Here is a 21,438-nt window from a genome sequence, read left to right on the forward strand (position 1 = left end):
CGAGAAGAGCGACAACGAGCACCGACCAAGGCACACGACAATAGGGGCCTGAAAACGAACATAACCATGCACCTTTGAGAAGAGCGACAAAGAGCTCTAGGACACGACAACAAGGCCATGAAAATGAACATCACCGTGCACCTCCAAGAAAAGAGAGGATGGCCGAGGAAAAAAAAAAACATGCATTTGCTACGTCCATATGATTCACATGTGAACGAACCTGAATGTCCAAAAATTGTAATTTTAACTTTTCTTTCAATGATTTCAGAGTAAAAGACACGTCGCCTGGATGTAGAGTGGTTGGAGTCTTGGATGTGAGATGATGGGCACCAAGCGTGGAGCAGCAGAGATGGAGGGTGAGGAAGAGGAAGAAGAAGAAGAAGAGGAGGGGGAGGGAGAGGAGGAGGTGGGAGAGGAGGGCGAAGGCAGAGAGCGGCGGCAGCAGCGTGAGCAGGAGCAGGAGGAGGGAGAGGAGGACTTAGAGGAGGAGGATGAGGACATAGAGGAGGAGGGAGATCAGCAGCAGCAAGGGCAAGGGCTTGAGCTCTCTGCTAACACACCCAAGGTGGCCAAGGCCAAACAGGGGTCTTCCAGGAAGAAGGGGATCGGCAGTGACGATGAAGACGACAAAGCTGCACCCATTGCAGGAGGACGAGCTGGGAAAGCCAAGGAAGAAGAAGATGACGAGGAAGAGAATCTCGAAATCGAGCTCGGAAAGTCCCAAACAGTCGACCCAGAGAGAATGCAGTAAGTACTCTTCGCCTTTTTATCTCATAGATAGCCCTCCCAACTGTCAACAACATGCCCATCATCAAAAGGGGTTGGCAGCTTGGAATTGGCTATTGACCATCAATTCTCAGTACTTTGGACTCATAACCCATTTCTCATGGGCGGGCAGGGCAATTTTGGCTCAGTTTACCACCGAGCAAATGAGTCGTTATGAGTGCTATCGAAGATCAGGCTTCCAAAAAGCAAATATGAGACGGGTGTGTGAGGCCTTCCTTATGGTGGTTCATGTGTGGATACATAATGTGTTGCATTCTTTCTTTGTAAATATGTGTGAAGGAACAATTTCTTATACACTAATTATATTGCTTGCTCTATCAAAATAACGCATACATGATAATCAGTATTGCATTGCATCAACCTTTTGGTTTTGGAAACAAGGACCCTCATTCTTTTCCATGTGGAAAACCGGCTGTTATTTTGAAGTCCTTGAGGGTTTGGTGCATGGATCTTTAGATAGCACCCCGTGTAGTGAGGTGTCGGTCACTTATAAGTGAGTGTAGACCTGCACCCATAATTATTAGTATGTGAAATCATAAAGCTGTAAATTGGGTTTTTAGGGACGCTTATCACCTGCAAAACACATGTAGACCACCTGTTAGTCCCAAATAGGTGTGCACATATATGTCCACAGGGTGCCCAAGGGCCCGGGGCCCCGGCCCCATGGACAACAAAGGCAGTAATCTCAAGCATTGTCCAGGCAAACAAGACAAGTCATCCAAATATAAAAACAAAGTCATGCATATGAGTATAGCTAGACTGTAAGAAACACCCATCTACATAGTTGTATCAGATAAAGTGTAGACCTGCACCCATAATTATTAGTATGTGAAATCATAAAGCTATAAATTGGGTTTTTAGGGATGCTTATCACCTGCAAAACACATGTAGACCACATGTCAGTCCCAAATAGGTGTGCACATATATGTCCACCACAGGGTGCCCAAGAGTCCCGGGCCCCGTCCCCATGGACAACACAGGCAGTAATCTCAGGCAGTGTCCAGGCAAACAAGACATGTCATCCAAATATAAAATCAAAGTCATGCACACACGAGTACAGCTAGATTGGAAGAAACACCCATCTGCGTAGTTGTATCAGATAAAGTGTTCAGGGCTTCATGATTCCTTTGAAATCTTTTGAGAACATAAATACAGAAGATCACTAGGATAGCTAGTCTCCAGAAATCAAATAATGTCAGGCTCCATGAGCTTTACATGTACACCGTGTCAGGCTCTACAAGCCATACATGTATTATCATGTTAGGCTCCATGAGCCATACATGTACTATCATGTCAGGCTCCATATGCCATACAAACACACCGTGTCAGGCTCCACAAGCCATACATGTATGTCATGTCAAGCTCCATATGCCACACATGAACAGTAGAAAACAGAAGCAATGATGAATTTTGTGACACTCGTTGGCTTCTAAGCAGTTGACCACAAGTTGCAACTGAAAAGCTTCCAGATAGGCCTTCAGAAGTTTCGGATAATCTCGAAAATAATCCTTGTCCATCCATTTTGCATCCATAGCCTAATAGTTTTTAAATTTTACAAGATACCTATTGCGACCTGCATGCTTACGCTCCTTATGAAAAACTATATGCTCAGGTCGCAATACCTCCTCAAGCTCATCCACCTCAGGTGGATCTTCCAAAATTGGTTCCATAGGAGGTCCCACATAAGGCCTCCGCAAGCTGACATGAAATGTATTATGTATTTTTCAGTGATCGGGCAATACCAATCTATAAGTGACTTTATTTATCTTCTGCAAGATCTGGAATGGTCCATAATACATGTTCAAAAGCTTAGGATACCGGCTTTCTTTACCTGGCCGCTTCCAGAGACGTGCTTTCTTGAACTTAAGTAACATCCAATTACCTTCCTTGAAAATAACCTCTTGCTTGTGTTTGTCAGGTGTCTTTTTATGCTTGTGCAAAAGGATTATTGCTTTATAAAGGTTTTAAGCAAAGTTCGTTGCTTTGTGCAAGTTTGCCAACTCATCAATTTGCTTGTGCAAAAGGATTATTGCTTTAAAAAGGTCTTAAGTAAAGTTCGTTGCTTTTTGAATCGAAGTAGATATATCTTTGAGATTTTTGCTTTTGGAATGTTTAAGATTGTAAGTAATAAGTTCACAAAAATGGGACTTAAAAGCCCATTTTTTGTTTAGATTATTTTAGCTCTTAGTTGTTATTTATCATTGCTTCTAGTCTTACTTAATCATTGCTTTAATAGGGAAGTGATTTATTTTTGTTGGTCTAGTTGTAATTGCTAGCCTTCATCATGGCTAAGTCTACAGTTCACCTCTGGAGAAGTGATAGAAACTCAGCTCGTTGGTCTCTGTATAAAAATTGTGTCCTCTTGGATGGGACAAATTTTTTTATATGTAAACCTGCATCTGCTCTGGGGCGTTGATGACGTGAGTAGGGATGTCGTAGCACCTAGTCCATGCTATGCATGATGAAGTTGATGATCTTATACTTCATGATTGGACAATCTTTGAGCTAAAGTTCGCACTTTTTATATTCTTGTCTTTACTTGTTTTGTTTTAGTGAATCAGTCATTTAAAGTTTGTTTTTGCTAATTAGTTATTAAAAATTTATTTAGCTTGTTTGTTAGAAATTCTTTGTTGTGATTCAATAAAGAATTTGTTTGTCTGTATGTGGGCGTGTTATGTATTTGTCTATTTTTGCAAGTTATTATTACTATATTATTATTTTTTCTCGGGTGTCTCTATTAAGCTTTTTTTAATTTATTTTTTTAAAATCTTGTTTGTTTTTGGTGATTCTCTTCTTTCTTTTAAAATTATTTTTAAGTTCAGATTCATTTGGCCTTATGACGGTATATGCCTTTTTATGCTTAGCTTGAGATCTTTCTATGGCCGTCCGAATCGGTGCAAAAGCAGTATCCAAATCTTGGACATACTCATCTGCTGCAAAGATTTCATCTTTTGTTCGTAAGATAGGTGGTCGGTAGCACCACCTTACCATAAACTATCTCAAACGAAGCCTTTTTAGTTGAAGAATGCACAATATTATTTTATACCAAGGGCAAATACTCTTCCCAATCTGTCTTCTGCCCAGATACATAACACTTGAGCAAATCAAGTACGGTTGAATTTGCAATCTCACTCTGACCATCTGTTTGAGAATGATAAGCTGATGAAAAATTCAGCTTTGATATTATCAAACAATAAACTAGTGGTCCGAGGATCTCTATTCCCCACAATAGATTTGGGCATGTCATGATGTTTGAAAATCTGAGCCAAGAACAACTTTGCTATGTATTCTGGCTTGAATGTTTTCCTCATAGGAATAAAGTATACCTGTTTGCTATAGCGATCAATTTTGTCTGTCACCATTTGGTCTCTTTACGCGTCTTGACCAGTGTTTCACACACTGAGCGGAACCAAGATGTGAACGGGGATTTTCCACGGAAGAAAGCTGGAGCATTAACTAGCAAAGTTTGGCCTCGTGAAAGATGGCTATGAAGCATGAGCACCGTGGGATTTTTATCAATAAAGTGACTTATAATATTTATAAGTCGGTGTGTTCACACATCATTAATGAAGGCCTGGACATATTATTATTTTGGGCATGTATATGTGGACAGAAAGAGTGGCCTAGAGCAAACTTGGGCTACAAGCTTGGGAAAAGCACAAAAGTTGCTATTTTGGGGCTGAAAACTTGGGCATCAAGCCAAGAAAAGCATAAAGTTGATATTTTTGGCAAGTTTTCCTATTTCGGGCAAAAAGAGAAAAGTGCTGTAAATATAGCTACTCGACTCTATTAAAGCAAGGTAGAGGGCTGTTTTCAGCAGGTCGACTTCCTCCATAGCTCCTACAGGGCTGGTCGACTTCCTCCATAGCTCCTACATGGCTGGTCGATTTCTTCCCGAGTAGCCACATGGCTGGTCGCTTTCTCCCCGAGCCTGACAAGACTGGTCGACTCTCTTCTGGGTCTGTTTTGGATAAATTTGGGACAGTTTTGAGAGCTCTACTGGGGCTGATTTGAGGCTCAGTTTTGGGGCTGTTTTGGCGTGGAGTTCGGGGTTGTTTTTGGCTATGTCTGGCTGATTTATGGATTGTTTGTGAACTGATTCATGGGACTGTTTTGAGACAGTTTTTGGATGGCTTTTGGTGCCGTGTTTCTATCTTGGCACCAAATAGATATCTGGGCAAGAGATTTGCTGATGCTTTGTGGAAAATCCGGTGTTGTAAAAGCTTCTCTCTCAATAAAGTTGTTTCTAGGGGAGAGCCGCCGTTTCGGCTCAGTGCGGTGTTTTTATATTGTTTATGGATCTTCTTGTTGTGATTTGATGCTCTGTGTTTGGTATTTGAAGTATTGTAGTTCTTGGTGTCTCCCATCGATGACATTGGTATTAGAGCATCATTACTATGTACCGATCTCGGCAAATGCATAATGAAATCCATGGCAATGCTTTCCCATGGTTCTTGTGGAATGGATAAGTGTTGAAGCAAACGGGGTATCTTGTGCCTATCAAACTTGACTTTCTGACACACTAGGCACTTACGAACATAAGTTTCAATATCCCTGTGTAAAGCTGGCTAAAAGAAATATCTTTCCAAAGCCTGTGAAGTAGCCAGAATACCACGATGACCTGCATATGGAGAAGCATGATACTCTTTCATAACCTTTTGGTGCAATTCTTGGACCACACAAATGTGGTTTTGCATCATCAAGAAAACCATCTCTTATTGAATAAGATGGGACAACAGTATCACCATTCAAATCACCCCAAATAAGCTGAAAATCTATGTCCAAAGAATACATATCCCGTATCCCTGATAAGTCCTGATGATAGGCGGTAGTCACTGCGTGCGCTTAAGACCTCCGTGACAAAGCTTTCGCTACCAAATTCTTCTTGCCTAGAGTATGCAAAATCTAAAAATGAAACATGGACAAGAAATTTACCCACCTTGGATGCCTTTCTGAGAGTTTAGTTTGTGCAAGAAAATGCCGTAAACTCTGATGATGTGTTTTAACCATAAATAGAGCCCCCAAAAGATAATGTTTCCATGTTTATAGGAAATGAATAACGGCTAGTAACTTTTTGAGTCATACACAAGGACTTGTAACATTCGAGTTAGGATTATTAGTGTGTGCTTGTGTTTGATTGTCTTTTGCTGCACATCAGTAGTTCAAAAGTTGGTATTAGAGCCTAGCCATGCTTCAGCTAGAATCGAGTAGAAGTGGTTCCAGAATGCAAGCAGGGTATACCATAAACGACGTGCTCACGGCCAAGCTTAACCGGTGGGATACATGGATGTTCTACAGTTGGAAACCATTGCTAGTTTGGTTTTAGAGGCTAAGATACGTACAAAAATCTGCTTTTCCAGCATCCCTTGTTTGGTGCTTGCCTTTTTAGGGTTTGGGATCATATGTTTTGGGTATCTTTGCTTGATCAAGAGAACATTAGGGTTTGGGAAAGTTAGTTTTGGGTATCTTGAATCTTCATTGATCCACAATTCTAAGCTGTGTTCATTAGGGACACAAAAATGTTGATGGTTGCTTTTGATTACCTACTAGATGAGCGGATGGAGCTCATGGAAACCCACATGGACATGTTTTGGTAGGAATTCATGATGACTCAACAAGGGCGACCTCTTGGAGCTCTAGATTCTATTTCCATGGCTGTTCATGACATTTGCAGCAGGTGGATGATGACATTGAGCAAGAGGTGGAGCAGCCATCTATCTCCAAGTAGCAATTGGGGCGCCTTTTCATCCATGAGAAGGCTTTGACCATGAGGTGAGCTGTCACGAGAGCTGCCATTTGGTTGAGTAGCACTGGTCCTTTGCGGGAGCCCCCTTCCTTATCCTTGGTTCGGGTGTAGTACAAGGATCCCATTGTCCTCTCACTTGGCTTGCGAAGAGCATAATCAACTTTTGAAGATGCTTAAACCTCCAAGTTTAGTGGGAAGCTAGATGGCCATGTGGTTACCTCTTGGACATGAGGGATGTCTGCCACTTTGGCTGTAGTAGGAGGATTCGATGCCTTCCAACTTCATCTTGTTTGCGCGGCTTTGCGGGGTGCCACTCTTTTTTGGTGGGAAGATTACCTCAAGTGCCATTTTGTGAACACTCGGGATGAATGCCCTTGGACAATTTTGAAGGATTTTACAATCATCGATTACCAAAGGGAGTTTCAAGCAAAGCAGTGGCTAGTCATTGTTATTAGTGTGACTTCACGGACTACATTGCAAAAGATTGTTTGGGAAACACAAAGGAGTAGTCCAAGGAGGAGGCTTCTATAGACATCTATGTCATGGGTAGTTGTAAGCCCAGCAGGGCACGTAGTGACAGACTCAACCATGTGTCCAAGAGATAAAGATATATAGAGAGAGAGGGGAGAGAATCAGTGATAGAAGGGAATAGGGATCTTGCACGGTACTCCACATTGAGTGGGGAACAGGCCTGACCCCCTTTCAAGAATTTATTCAAGAACAATCCATGGGCATGCTGGCCAGGATCAATACAATCAATGAATACAAAACAAACAAATTTGCCAATGTAGGATATCCAGGTCGATGTCGATGTCAAGGCACGAGATCTCTGATGTCGAGTACACCACAGGGATGACCCACAAGTACCTCTCACCGGGCTAGTACCAAATCTAATATCCAAATCCAAATCCAATGAATCCAAATCCAAGTCCATGTCCAGATCCAAGTCTGAGTCCGGATCCAAGTCCAAGTGCAAGTCCAAGTCCAGATCCAAGTCCAAGTCCAAGTCCAAGTCTAGATCGTCCAAATCCAAGTCCAAGTCCAAGTCCAAGTCCAAATCCAAGTCCAACGTCTAAGTTCCACGTGTTCATGTTTCATGCCCAAGCTTCATGTCCAAGCTATATATCCAAGTTCCATGCTTCATGTCCAAGCTTTATGCCCAAGCTATATACCCAAGTTCCATGTTCATGTCCAAGCTTCATGCCCAAGTTCAAGCTTCCAAAGCTGGGCGGCGGCTGGGCGGAGCTGGGTAGAGATGGGCAGCGACGGTGGCTCTGGAGTGGTTGAGCTAGGTGGCGGCGGCTTTGAGGTGGCTGAGCTTGGCGGCGGCCAGGTTGAGCTGAGCGGCGGCGGTGGTGGCGGGTGGATGAAGATGAGGGTCTCCTTGCTTTCCACAAGCTCGATGCCCAAAACAAGAGGGCTCTAGCTTCTTTTATACTTGGGGAGGGCCTTGCTTTTTGCCAAAAAGCCATCATGCTTTTGCTTTGCCCTTTTATGCTTTGCTTTTCTCTTTTTCCCTTTGCTTTTGCTCTTTTACTTTTATTAGTAAAATATTACTCAACTTTTGATGCTTTGCTTTTCTAACTTTAAGGCCTTGCCTTCTGGCCTTAGAAATGCTTTTTGAGAAAGCGCCTTTTAGCTTTTTGGTCCGGCTCAGTCTCCTCTTTCCAAAGGTGCCCTTGGCTCGCGGTCAACCTTGTTTGACTTTTTGCTTTTTCTTGCTTTTTGACAAGGAATGGTGCTTTTTCTTAATGAAACCTTAGGGATCCTGTCCCATGTCTTCTTTCACCTGTCTGGTGTTCGGGCATGGGTTTCATCATGTGAAATAGAGCTAGGAGGGCCAAACAGTTACATTCCCTCTCTCTTATATCGTAGTTGTCCTCAACTGCGGACTGCAAGTGTTCCAAGCACATCCATATGTTCCTATTACATCCATATGTTTCAAGGTACATCAAGTATATCCATATGTTTCAAGGTACATCAAGTACATCCATATGTTTCAAGGTACTAGTCCCATTTGGTGAGCTTGTGCATCTGGTCTTTCCCCATATCCGTGGTGTCATCTGCTCATCTAGCAACATCTCAATGTCTTTTCTTTGACCGCTGTCCTTGTTCTTGATGGTACATCTTTATGGCTTGTCATATGTGTTAGATATAATAAATGCATACTTATCTCCTGTAAAAACTAGACACAAGCTAGTCAACAAACAAGTATGCATCATTCGCGTCTACTGGGTATGGCCAGGTAGTTTGGAGCCCAGTGGACTATCACATGCCATAAATCCGAGCAATGTCCATACATCAAAAACAGTACACAAAATCAAAGAAACTCAAACATACATCAGTATGCAATGCACAAGTAATGATCCTGCTGTTCATGGATTGTCCTGTCAGGTTTCATCGAAACCGTGCTGAGCCATGTGGCCACTAGGACCGCTTAGACTATCCTCAAGGCCATTTGGTCACTAGGACCACTCGAGAGTTCATCAATAGTCATCTGGGTCATCTTGGCCGTCTGGTCACATTGACTGCCTGATTATGAAATCCAATATAGTCATTTGGGCCATCTGGTTGCAATGATCACCCGACTGCGAAATCCAATATAGTAATCTTGGCCATCTGGTCGCAATGATCGTCCGATTGCGAAGTCCAAAATATCTGGCATCGTTGCCGTCCAATGGGTCATCTGGCATCGTTGCCTCCCATATACAAATCTTGCTCCTTGGGCTACCCGGCATCATTGCCACCCACTAGAGCATGTCTAAGTAACCATTATAAGCAGAATAATGGTCATTTTTAATCCTATATATATATAACCCACTAGAGCATGTCTAAGTAACCATTATAAGCAGAATAATGGTCATTTCTAATCCTACACACACACACACACACACACACACACACACACAATAAAGAGAGCTAGAGGTACAATCCCTCCCTCTTGAATTTGTCTTGACTGCAAGACGTCCATATCTATACTTCAAATTCTATATGTCAAATATATCTGGACCAACCATTTCTTCATAAGCTCAAAGTATATCTGGATAGTCCTAGAAGTACTTCTTTGGTATCCATTTCGCATTCAATAACGAATAATTCTTGAATTCCAAGAGGAACTTTCTGACCATTGTCTTTCCTCTTTTTCTCATAGAATGAAACACAATCTCTTTTGGCTCTTCCACCCTTGGTGGATCCTCCAAAACAGGCTCCTCTGAGGGTAACCTATACATGGTTTCAATAAACGGTCATGGAAGGCATTATGTGTCCCCCAATGATCTAAAAGGTCCAACCAATTAAATAAAAACATGGTTGATCTTCTTGGTATCCTGAGAAAGCTCCATATACCATTATTCCCTAACTTTGGCAATCCAAAGATAAAATCCATAGCAATCTTCTCCCATAGAACATTCAATGGGTGCAATAATCCTGCTGGTGTTTGTCGATCAAACTTGACCTTCTGACAAACCAAATATTCTCGAATCATAAAGTTCAATGTCCTTCCTCATAGTAGGCCAATAGAAATAGTTCTCCAAAGCTTTAACTGTAGTCAAGGTGTCTCTTGTCAAAGTTGGTGCAGCGGAATACACACACACGTAGAGAGAAGTTGACGCAGAGAGAGAGAGAGAGGTTGGCGAACAGCTTTGATATGTATTAGCAATGAATAGGTTGGATTTTACAATGGTTGGGCATGGGTATATATACCCTCTAAATGGAAATGGCCGACTCACTTAGATACGACTGAATCCACATGAGATACTATATTTTAACACCCTCTCTGTAGCTCATAGTGGACATAGAAAAGAAACCAAGTCGATGTAGATGCAACCATGGACACCTCAGTACTGGCCGGATACTGAATACACCTCGGAAAATGCACCAAACAACCTGTCTCCTCAAGGAATGCCATCTTGAGCTTCAGCTGTCACATAGAATAATGAATTGCAGACAACTCCACATTCATAATCCCCCATTCGTTGAACTGCGAACACATCACGTTCAAAAAATCCTCTGAACCTTGAACTGTCGTCACATGACGCCCAAAATTCTCTGACAATGAACTAGGAACTCATCCCATCCATAGTCTACTACCAATGAACTACGAACTCATCACGTCCATAGATTTGTCAAGCTGTTCCATGCCTGCATGTGCCTTGAACTCCGACACACGGGTCCAAATCACCAAAAAACGGGAGCAGAGACTGCCCCTCTCTGCCACTCACATGCCTCTCTCTGGCTGAAGCACGTGATAGCATCCATCCACCAAGCTAGAATGCTGGAGCATGTGCCAGTGAAGTCCTCGCCACACCGGCAGACGCCGTAGCATCCCTCTTAGAATCACTGTCACTGTCATCCTCGTCAGCTTTGCCTTTGCCTTTGTCATTCGTCGAGCCTTGAGCTTTAGCTTTGGATTTGCAATCCCGAGCCAAATGCCCTCGCTTTCCGCACTTATAACAACGGCTCCTAGACTTCTTATTGGAATCCGATGCAGCATGTGCCGATTCTACATCCTTCGGAACTCGAATCTTGCCTTGGGAGATGAGCACTGCTTCCTCCTCAATGAGAAAAGAGCTGAGATCATCAAATTCCAGCTTTTCCTTCGTGACCTGTAAGCGTAATGCCCTCGAGACCATCTCATACTCCTCAGGCAACTTCGTAAGAACCAAGGCAGCTAACTGGGTACTAGTTAATGCACTATTCATAGCCGATAACTGATCATGGATAACCTTTGCCTTCATTAGAAGTGACTGCATAGAGGTCCCGGTTTCAAACTTGATGGAAAACAACTGGCCGAGAAGGGTTACTGCTCGCATTGTTGAGTCTCGATCAAACATTCCTGCAAGCTTTGACCACATTTCCTTGGCAGTCTTTAAAGTCTGAATGGCAGGGGAAATTTCCTTGGTGAGAGATTCTGCAATCGCCGACATCGCCTTCGCATTGTGAGCTTCCCAATCCACAAGAGATTTGAGAAACTCCTCCTCCTGAAGACGTGTGAACCGATTGCTATCCCTTCGGGGACGTTCCTCCGAGCCATCAACAATGTCCCATAAGCCTTTTCTGCTAAACCATAGCCTCATGATCAAATTCCAATGCGCATAGTTGTCGCCATTCAGTTTGTCGTCCTTGCTTGAACACGGGAGACCCATCTCATAAACTCCGTCCAAGATCTTCTTAGTCGAACCAAACCTCCTCTCCGTAGCCGACGCACTTCTCGTTCCTCCTCTTGTAACAGTCAACACAGTTGAAATCTCGTCCCGAGTCCTCGAGCACTTTGACCTGCAAGTCTTGGCCGCGTTCTGGATTCCACTCCCGAGGCTCCACCCTTGCGTCACCGGTGCCCTCCTAGCCTGCTATGATGCTGTCCAAAGCAAAAACAGCCTCCAAAGTGCTCTAAAAAATTGGCCGACCAGCAACAGGGCAGGAAAACGCAAGCCCACAGCCAACCAGGAGAAAACGCAGCACTGAAGCTCTTGCTCGCTGCAGCCGCTTGTGGTGTGCAACCTTGCGCCACCAAGCGCTACTGGAACAAAAAACGCAAGGCGCCGCCCCAGTCCCTCCTCACCTTGTCTGCAGCAACGCCGAAGTACAACACAGCCCCTCGCCTGATAGCGAAGCCGAAGTACAGCAGCACTACACCACCTTTCACGATCGCCGCCAATACAGCACGCAAGCCAAAAAAAAACGCAACTCTTGTTCTCAACTGCTCCTACCTGCGCTTGAGGATCATTGAGCCAGAAGCTCTGATACCATGTCAAAGTTGGTGCAGCGGAATACACACACACGTAGAGAGAAGTTGACGCAGAGAGAGAGAGAGAGGTTGGCGAACAGCTTTGATATGTATTAGCAATGAATAGGTTGGATTTTACAATGGTTGGGCATGGGTATATATACCCTCTAAATGGAAATGGCCGACTCACTTAGATACGACTGAATCCACATGAGATACTATATTTTAACATCTCTATGCCCCATGTAAGAAGGAGCATGGCACTCTTCCATTACCTTGGTATCAATTCCTTGTGTCACACATAAGTTGTGTTTGCATCATAAGAAAACCCTACTTGATGACATAAAAAGTCACCAAATCTCGATTCTGCAATCTGTTCCAAAACATCTTTGAAATCCTCTTTGGTACCATAAGGATCCTTCATCAAAGTGAAATCCATATGGTAACCCATAGAAACCTCATGGCTCAAGGGTCTTCGAGATAGAGCATCTGCTACTTTGTTGTCTTTGTTAGAATTGTGCATCTCAGTGTTCTGGGGCTTTTACTATTTATCTGGCATTTTATTGTATTTCTCCTATTTATTTGTCCTGTGAGCAGTCGGCTAGCCCTAGAGGTAGTCGGCCAGCTCACTCATGCACTACATAAGGAGTTCCCCATTATTCATTCCTTCATCCAATTCCCTTGCACATAGTTCAACATCCAGTTGCTGGCCATTGCCATTGTAAAGCTTTATTGCTGTTATAAAAGGTGATCTTGTCCAACTCCCTCATTCTACTTTGCTCTCATATGTTTACTGTTTATGCTTCCGCCTGCTAGTCCTTCATGTTAGAATTGTGCATCTCAATGTTCTGGGGCTTTTACCATTTATTTGGCATTTTATTGTATTTCTCCTATTTATTTGTCCTGTGAGCAGTCGGCCAGCCCTAGAGGTAGTTGGCTAGCTTACTCATGCACTGTATAAGGAGTTCCCCATTATTCACTCCTTCATCCAATTCCCTTGCACATAGTTCAACATCCGGTTCTTGGCCATTTCCATTGTAAAGCTTTACTGCTGTTATAAAAGGTGATCTTGTTCAACTCTCTCATTTTACTTTGCACTCTCTCATATGTTTACTGTTTATGCTTCCGCTTGTGCTATCTCCTTCAGTCTTTACCATAGGTATGCATAATCTAAAAATGAAATTGGGCCAAATAACTAGCCCATCTTATATGCTTTTTTGATATCTTAGGTTGAGACATAAAATACCTAAGACTTTGATGATCCGTCTTGATAACAAACACAACACCCATAAGATAGTGCTTCCAAATCTTTAAAGCATGAATGATAGCCATCAATTCTTTCTCGTAAGTGGGTGCGGTCTTTTCAGACCCTTGAAGTCTTCAACTCTCATAGGCCACGGCATGGCCTTCTTGGTTCAAGATTGCTCCAATGCAATCTCCTAAGGCATCACACTCTACCATAAATGGTTTTGATAAATCTGGAATAATCAATACTGGTCCTTTGCTAGCATAAAACTTTAGTGCTTCAAAGGATTCTTTTTCAGCTTGGGCCACCGAAATCCCATGGCTTTCTTTGTCAAATCATATAGTGGACTTGCTACCATGGCAAATCACTTGATGAACTTCCTGTAATAAGAGCATAAGCCAAGGAAACTTCGAACTGTATGCACACTAGTCAACTCTGGCCATTTCATAATAGCCTTGACCTTGTCTGGATCCATCCTATCCCCTTCCTTGGACACATTGTGGCCCAAGTAGTGAATTTCTGCCAAAAATAACTCACTCTTCTTGCCGTTCACATTCAACTTGTGCTTCTGTAATTCTTGAAATACCATGTCCAAGTGCTTTTGTTGCTCTTCTTCATTCTTTGAATGCACAATAATGTCATCAAAGAAAGTAGATCCAAACTTTCTATGTGCTCGAAATATTCTTTCCATCATTTGGTTGAAAGTAGCTGGGGCATTGGTAAGACCAAAAGGGCATCACCAAATACTCATAGAGTCCAAAGGTAGTCTTGAATGCGGTATTGTAAATGTCCTTTGGAACAATCTTGACTTGATGGTAATCACTCTTCAAGCCGATCTTGCTAAAGATAGTGGCTCCATCCAATCTATCTATGATATCATCAATCCTAGAAATAGGAAACATGTTCTTCACAGTGATCCTCTTAAGAGCCTTGTAATCAATACCCATACGCCAAGAACCATCCTTTTTTTGAACCAGCAAGACTGGGAAGCAAAAAAGATAATGAGCTAGGTCTAATCAAACCCTTTTCCAATAGCTTGGTCATTTGGTTCATAATCTTCTCTTGTTGAGTTTCTTGGCATGATGTCAATCTGATGATCTTCTAATCTCTTTGGGTTCTTACTTTGGCTTGTCGGGACAATTTGCAGATGTCCCTTCTTTCCCTTACCTATGCCGAAGAAGCCGCATCTGAGATAGCAAACCTATGAGTAGCCCCTTTGTCTCCTCCATGAGAAATAGACCAAGTAGCTCTAGATCCTTCTAAGATAAGCTTTAGCAGCTTCAACTCATTCAGCTTCGGTGGCTCGATCGTTGATGAAATCTTCAAACATTTGAGCCCTTCTTTGGTCCCGTTCCCTCGGTTCTCCAAGCAAGGAATTCTTTGTCTTTGAGAAATTGTCTGAACTGTTGAAAGTCATGGTACTCTTCTAATGACATGGCTGCGGTTTCATGATTAACGACCTTGGTTCTTATCCTGAAGTCGTGGTCGGCGTGAGTTATTCCCTTCATTAGACCCTTGGTTCCCCTCTTCTCTTGACATGGCTCTGTCACCCCAGGAAAGTTTCTTTAAGAGAAATCCTCCTCTGATACCACTGTAAGCCCAGTGGGGCGTGCAGTGACAGACTCAACCATGTGTCCAAGAGATAAAGATATAGAGAGGGAAGAGATAGAAGGGAATAGGGATCTTGCACAGTACACCACATTGAGTGGAGAACAGGCCCCGCCCGCTTTCATGAATTTATTTAGGAACAATCCACGGGTATGTTGGCCAGGATCAATACAATCTCTGATGCCGAGCACACCACGGGGATGATCCACAAGTATCTCTTATCGGGCTAGTACCAAATCTAATATCCAAATCCAAATCCAATGAATCCAAATCCAAATCCAAGTCTAAGTCCAAGAAGTCCAAGTCCAAGTCCAAATATAAGTCCAAGTCTAAGTCCAGATCCAAGTCCAAGTCTAGATCCAAGTCCATCCAAGTCCAAGTCCAAGTCCAAGTCCAAGTCCAGATCCAAGTCCAAGTCCAAGTCCAAGTCCAAGTCCAAGTCCAACGTCTAAGTTCCATGTTTCATGCCCAAGCTATATATCCAAGTTCCATGTGTAAGTTCCATGCTTGATGTCCAAGCTCATACCCAAGTTCCATGTGTAAGTTCTATGCGTCATGTCCAAGCTTTATGCCCAAGTTCCATGCTTCATGCCCAAGCTATATACCCAAGTTCCATGTTCATGTCCAAGCTTCATTCCCAAGTTCAACCTTCCAAATCGACGGCCAGCGGCGGCGGCTTTGGAGTGGCTGAGCTAGGTGGCGGCGGCGGTGGCGGGAGGTGGATGAAGATGAGGGTCTCCTTGCTCTCCACAAGCTTGATGCCCAAAACAAGAGGGCTCTAGCTTCTTTTATTTTTAGGGAGGGCCTTGCTTTTTGCAAAAAGCCATCATGCTTTTGCTTTGCTTTTCATTTTTTGCCTTTGCTTTTGCTCTTTTACTTTTATTAGTAAAATATTACTTAACTTTTGGTGCTTTGCTTTTCTAGCCTTAAGGCCTTGCTTCTTAGAGTTGCTTTTTGAGAAAGCGCCTTTTAGGCTTTTGGTCTGACTTAGTCTCCTCTTTCCAATAGTGTCCTTGGCTTGCGGTCAACCTTGTTTGACTTTTTACTTTTTTCTTGCTTTTTGACAAAGAATAGTGCTTTTTCTTAATCAAACCTTATGGATTCTGTCCCCATGTCTTCTTCCACCTATCTGGTGTCCGGGCATGGGTTTCATCGTGTGAAATAGAGCTAGGAGGGCCAAACAGTTACAGTAGTGGTGTGTGAAACACTCTAGGACCAGTTTGTGCACTCTTTCTCTCAGTAGGAGGTTTTTTACCTCGTGCACAAGAACACCCTCTTATTTCACTTATGGTGTGTTCTTATATTTGCACTCGTTTTTGGATACACTCACTCCAAGCAAATCTAAATGAGCTGTTCGCCATCTCTCCCTCACGACTGCTTGACTCTGTGTGTGTGTGTGTGGTGTATTGGTGTTGCTAACCCTAATATAGGTCCAACGTTTGGTATTAGAGTAGGCTTCCTGAAACCGATCCCGTAAGTGGGGGTAGATTCCGTTGGACACCCACACGCGTAATAGCACAACTTAAATATCACAATATGCAATAACAACTGAAAAACTGAAATGAAATGATGATCAATGGACACGAGCAGGTGGCCGGGACACGTACAGCTGGCTGACTCACCCTTTGGATGGGGGCGGCCAGTTTGAAGGCTTCCAAGGGGGGAAGTGGGTTAGGTGACCATGCACCCACCACCACACACGGTTAAGGGAGGGCTTCTCTCCCCACCATGGTCCAAGTGTGGGTGCCCACCCTAGAAAAGGGCACCATGAGGTATTGGGGAGGCCGCCCACTAAAATAAACAAATGGAATACACTTACCACCTGTTCACACGCAACAAAACTCGTCAGAAGATAGAGCAAACTTCACGACTCACTGGAAGGCGTCCCTGCTCAGTAAGTGGCACGTCAAACAAGCAAACACAAGAATACAAGTCACGCGAAAACAGTTCCAGGCATGCAAAACATGAATGCATGTGCAAACAGTATCATGGACATATCTCCCGTTCATGGAACAAGTACTAGACATTCCTGTTGGGCACAATGATGGCATGACAGAAAGTATAAATCCCGGTCTTTCTATGGAGTGACAATCCCATAGGTAAGACACAGATCCAGGCACGAGCCTCCCTATGGAGTGACAGTCCCATAGGCAAGACAAGGCACAAATATTGGCTCTTCCATGGCGTGACAATCCCATGGATAGAACACAGTCCAAGTCATACACGGGTGGCACCAGTCTGGCTCCCGTCCATACGACACCATCCTGCTAACACACGGGTGGCACCAGTCTGGCTCCCGTCCATGTTATGCAAAATACTGGCCCCTTCACATGAGACACCGGCAAGTGAACAAGATACAAATATGGAGATGGACCAAATGGTCGGCCAATTGGTGACACTTCCACCATCCCATAGTCCTCTAGTGAACAAGATACAAATATGGAGACGGACCAAATGGTCAGCCAATTGGTGACACTTCCACCATCCCATAGTCCTCTAGTCTGTAGCATTCGTTAGAGCCTCTGTCCTTGCAATCATTCTCGAACTGGCTGCTTCTGTTTTGCTGTCGACCTAGTCTCTGTGTACTTTGAGTTCTCTTGCTTTTGTCTAGCTTCTTCCTCACACATCTTTGTGCTGCCTGGACCATCAGCACTGACCTGTCCAGCTCGCTGCCATCTTTGTCAGCCGTCTAGTCGCCTGTCGTTTTGTGCTTGCTGCAGTGTGTTGCATACCTTGGGCCGCCCACCAGCTGTTCATCGTAGCCGTTTGCTCCACCTGCTCAACAAAGCCCCACACAAATCAGCATGCCCAAGGCCCAATTAGAGATCCCCGAAATCATTTTTTTTATTTGGCCATCTCTGCCACGTTTTTGAACTGTTTTTACACCATTGCATTCCTCATCATCTTTCGAGTCTCCTCATGTCGCTTTTGCATAAAATCCCCATGATTTGACCCCTCAAAAGTCCTCTCCAAATTTTTAGGTGGTTGAAAAACAGATCTTAAACAACATCGGGGATGTATCCGGAGTCTTAGGGCTACTCATCCGTGGTATTGGCGTCCACGTTCGGCATCCGGACACCTCTCAATGCTGACTTCTTTGTTAGCAAGCCTCTATTGAGATAACTTTTCTATACATTTGCAAGTTGCTGGTAGTGATGTATTCAATTGGTTGGGAGCAGAGGACAAGTTGGATGGCTCCAACTACCCTCTCTGGTCATACATGATGTGTCATGTATTTGAAGAAGCATCTTGACTTGTCGAGTGTGGATGAGGGTGACTCAATGGATGGGTATTTGACGAAGGTGAAAGACCTTCGAGAGCAACTTGCCAACATTGGTGAGATCATTCCAGACAGCTCTCTAGTCACTACCATTCTTAATGCGTTACCTGACACGCATTAGGGTTTTGCCACTACACTCAAGTTATTGATGAAGGGAAATCGCAACACATTCTCATTTGATGAGTTGGTGTCTTTACTCTTGCAAGGGCAGCAATGCAGGGTGAATAGGTCTGGCATAAAGCATGGGGATCAAGCCTTTGTTGCCCAAGGAAAGGGCAAAGGCAAAGCATGTGTTACCAATGGCAAGAAGCCTAAGGGTGGTTCGGTTGCCTCTTCTAGTAAAGATGTTGACAAGGGTGATAGTGAGAAGCCCAAGAAGAAGGGAAAATGTTACTACTGTTGGAAGCAAGGTCACTACATTAATGAATGTAGGAAGAGGCTTGCAAAAGAGAAAGTGTCATGTGCATTTCGCACTTGGATGCCACATGGACACATTTGAACAACAGGTGCAGAATCTGGAGTGGAAACTAGTCCCCTGTGAGCCCCAATCCGGGGTGAGTCAAGGAGGGTTCCACTCGAAGCGTACAAGGTCAGGTGTACAAGTCCCGTACATGGTCTTGGTCAGGTGTGCATTGTCTTGCACATGAAGCAGTGCCAGTCCGTACCGAGTCTCCCTCTAGAATGATGTTAGGTGTCCTAAGTGTTTGGTTTGCAACCAAATGCCAGGCATCTGTTTAGAAGCATGTAGTTGCATGTAGAAGGGGGGCAGCCCTTAGGGCTACCCCAGAAAAGGTGTGGTATCCCTTGAACATGGGCACGGGGTAGGCCTTAGGCCACCCAAGGGGGCCAAGATGGCCCATGGCCTTTGCCCACTAGCCAGGAATGCTAGGGCATGTTGTTGGCCAGCCTTAGGAGGCTTGGGCATCATGGCAGCCAGGCAAGGAGGCTGTGTGTGGCCCAATTGGCTAGCCCAAAGAAGGGCTTTGGCAGGCTGTCTGCCAGCCCAGCCAGGCGGCCAGGGCATATGGGCTTCCCAGTAGCCAGCGCAAGTCTAGGCATGGCCTGGACACAGCAGAACAGAAGCTGCCAGCAGGATTGTGTGAAAGCGTTGGTTTAAAAGGACTTTTCCAAGTCGTGTAGAAAGAATAAACAAACCGACTCATGCATGAGCCAGCCGACCAGCATCATTAGGGCTATAAATAGCCAAGCATAGAATTCATTCAAGCATCTCATAATTCACAAAGGGTTGCTGTATTCCAAGGGCCAGGACAGCCAAGGGGAGTGCTATGGCCTAGGTGAAGAGTGTAGGTCAAGAATAGATCATCAGATCTATAGATTTGTGTTATGGTACATCATTCTAATAAAGCAAATACACCATTCGTGGTGGGGGCCTTACAGAGGGTATTCGGGACCCAATACTGTGTCCGACTCCCTCTCTCTCTCTCTCTCTCTCTCTCTCTCTATATATATATATATATATATATATTTCTGCACATCTCTCTCTATGTTGTGCATATTGTCGTTGCGAAAGATTGCTGAATTCTGAACATCGAAGTTAATGATTCTATCCACCAAGCTTCCACATGTTACAAAAAGAGAAGAAAGACTCGGCAGATGCATCACCACCTAGTGCTGAAAAGAAGGAATCTGCTAACTATGTTGAGGATGAATGGGCATTCTAGCTATGATCCTTCTCTTTACGATGCATGCATGTCGGTGGAAAATACACATCAATGGTATTTTGATAGTGGTGCGAGCAAGCATATTACGCCACAATGCCACTTGTTTACTTCATTAGGAGATGCAGCCAAGGGAAGTATTGTTACATGTGCCAACAACTCCTCTTATCCAGTCAAAGAAATTGGGAAGATTGTGCTCACTCGTGCCAATGGTGGGACAATCACGCTCTCCAATGCATTGTATGTGCTAGGAATTTAAAAAAATCTCCTGTCAGTTTCAGCCATTGTTGGGTCCGGCCTGGTTGTCCGCTTTGTTGACAATAGATGCATTGTACATGATTGTAGTGATGGAGATCTTATTGTTGCCTCGGTACTCCAAAACGCGCAAGGGGTTGATATCCATCATTGTGACAACGGAAACTAACGTCCATGTGTGCTTACATAAAAAGCATGCTCGATTTGGACATTTGAACTTTGGTAGTCTGCGTTGCCTTCAAAGGCATGATATGGTTTCTGCTTTGCCTCCACTTGCAACACTTGTCAAATATTTATGTGAGGGTTACATATCTAGTAAAATGCATCAGACACCATTCCCCAAAGATGGTTCAATGAGGGTGTGACACACCTACGAGTATGCAGGGCACAATCAGGCATAAGATAGCAATCAACAAGCAGAGTCAGACATCACAGAGGACATGTGGCACTACCACGCAGTGGCGAAGGTGTGGCAATTGGGTACAAGTGGCCGACATCAGTAATACTGGCCGACTAGGAGCATTGGTGCATATATATACCTGGGTAGCCAAATCATCATATTCATCTGCTTTCCTCAGCGTTGTACTCCATAGAGCGTTTCTTTGTAGGAGAAGTGCTAGCTGGGAGTGAACAGTCTCACAGGGCTCTGATTTGACGTCTTCATTCTCAGCCACATCTTGTACTTGAATTTTAGTTGTATTACTTCTTGTACATAATACAAAGCAACACTTTAGGACTCTTGTGTGTGTTGCATGTGTGATTCCATTGCTCTCTTCTTTCTATCCTTGGAAAACTGTAGCACATAGACGCAAGTGTTCTATAGTTGGTATTAGAGCCTAGGGAACCTGCAAATTCTTTTCTTTTCACCTGCAAGTTTCTTTTCTTTTCTAACACCCGTGTGCGTTCGAGGTTGGGAAAACTGAATATTTGTGTTCTCTTCATTGTACGTGGGTTATTTGGGGTGTATTGTGCTTCCCTACCCCACCAAACCCTTATCTCATTGCGTAGGGTTGAAATCCCTCACCTGGTCCTTGATCACCAGATATTTGTCATGGATTCACAACTCACTGATTTACTTCTTAGCATGGAGGCATCCATGGATGCGCATGCAGC

At 43.9% G+C, this 21,438-nt stretch overlaps 1 protein-coding gene across 2 annotated transcripts in view; it reads left to right on the forward strand.

The window, feature by feature from the left end:
* The first annotated feature begins 292 nt into the window (after positions 1-292).
* TAF11 (TBP-associated factor 11) overlaps positions 293-21,438 on the forward strand; it is a 56,494-nt gene continuing 35,348 nt past the window's right edge. The window contains exons 1-2 of one of the 2 annotated variants that reach the window (XM_086814469.1): positions 293-747; positions 899-986. In XM_086814469.1, the coding sequence (XP_086670595.1) occupies positions 320-747; positions 899-986 (516 nt within the window). In that variant the 5' untranslated portion in view covers positions 293-319. The remainder of the gene's footprint in view (positions 748-898; positions 987-21,438) is intronic. The other variant, XM_086814468.1, reaches the window with a different exon arrangement.

This window comes from Cibotium barometz, chromosome 20 (genome assembly GCF_041138505.1).
Source record: "Cibotium barometz isolate CiBa-2024 chromosome 20, ASM4113850v1, whole genome shotgun sequence".
NCBI lineage: Eukaryota > Viridiplantae > Streptophyta > Polypodiopsida > Cyatheales > Cibotiaceae > Cibotium > Cibotium barometz.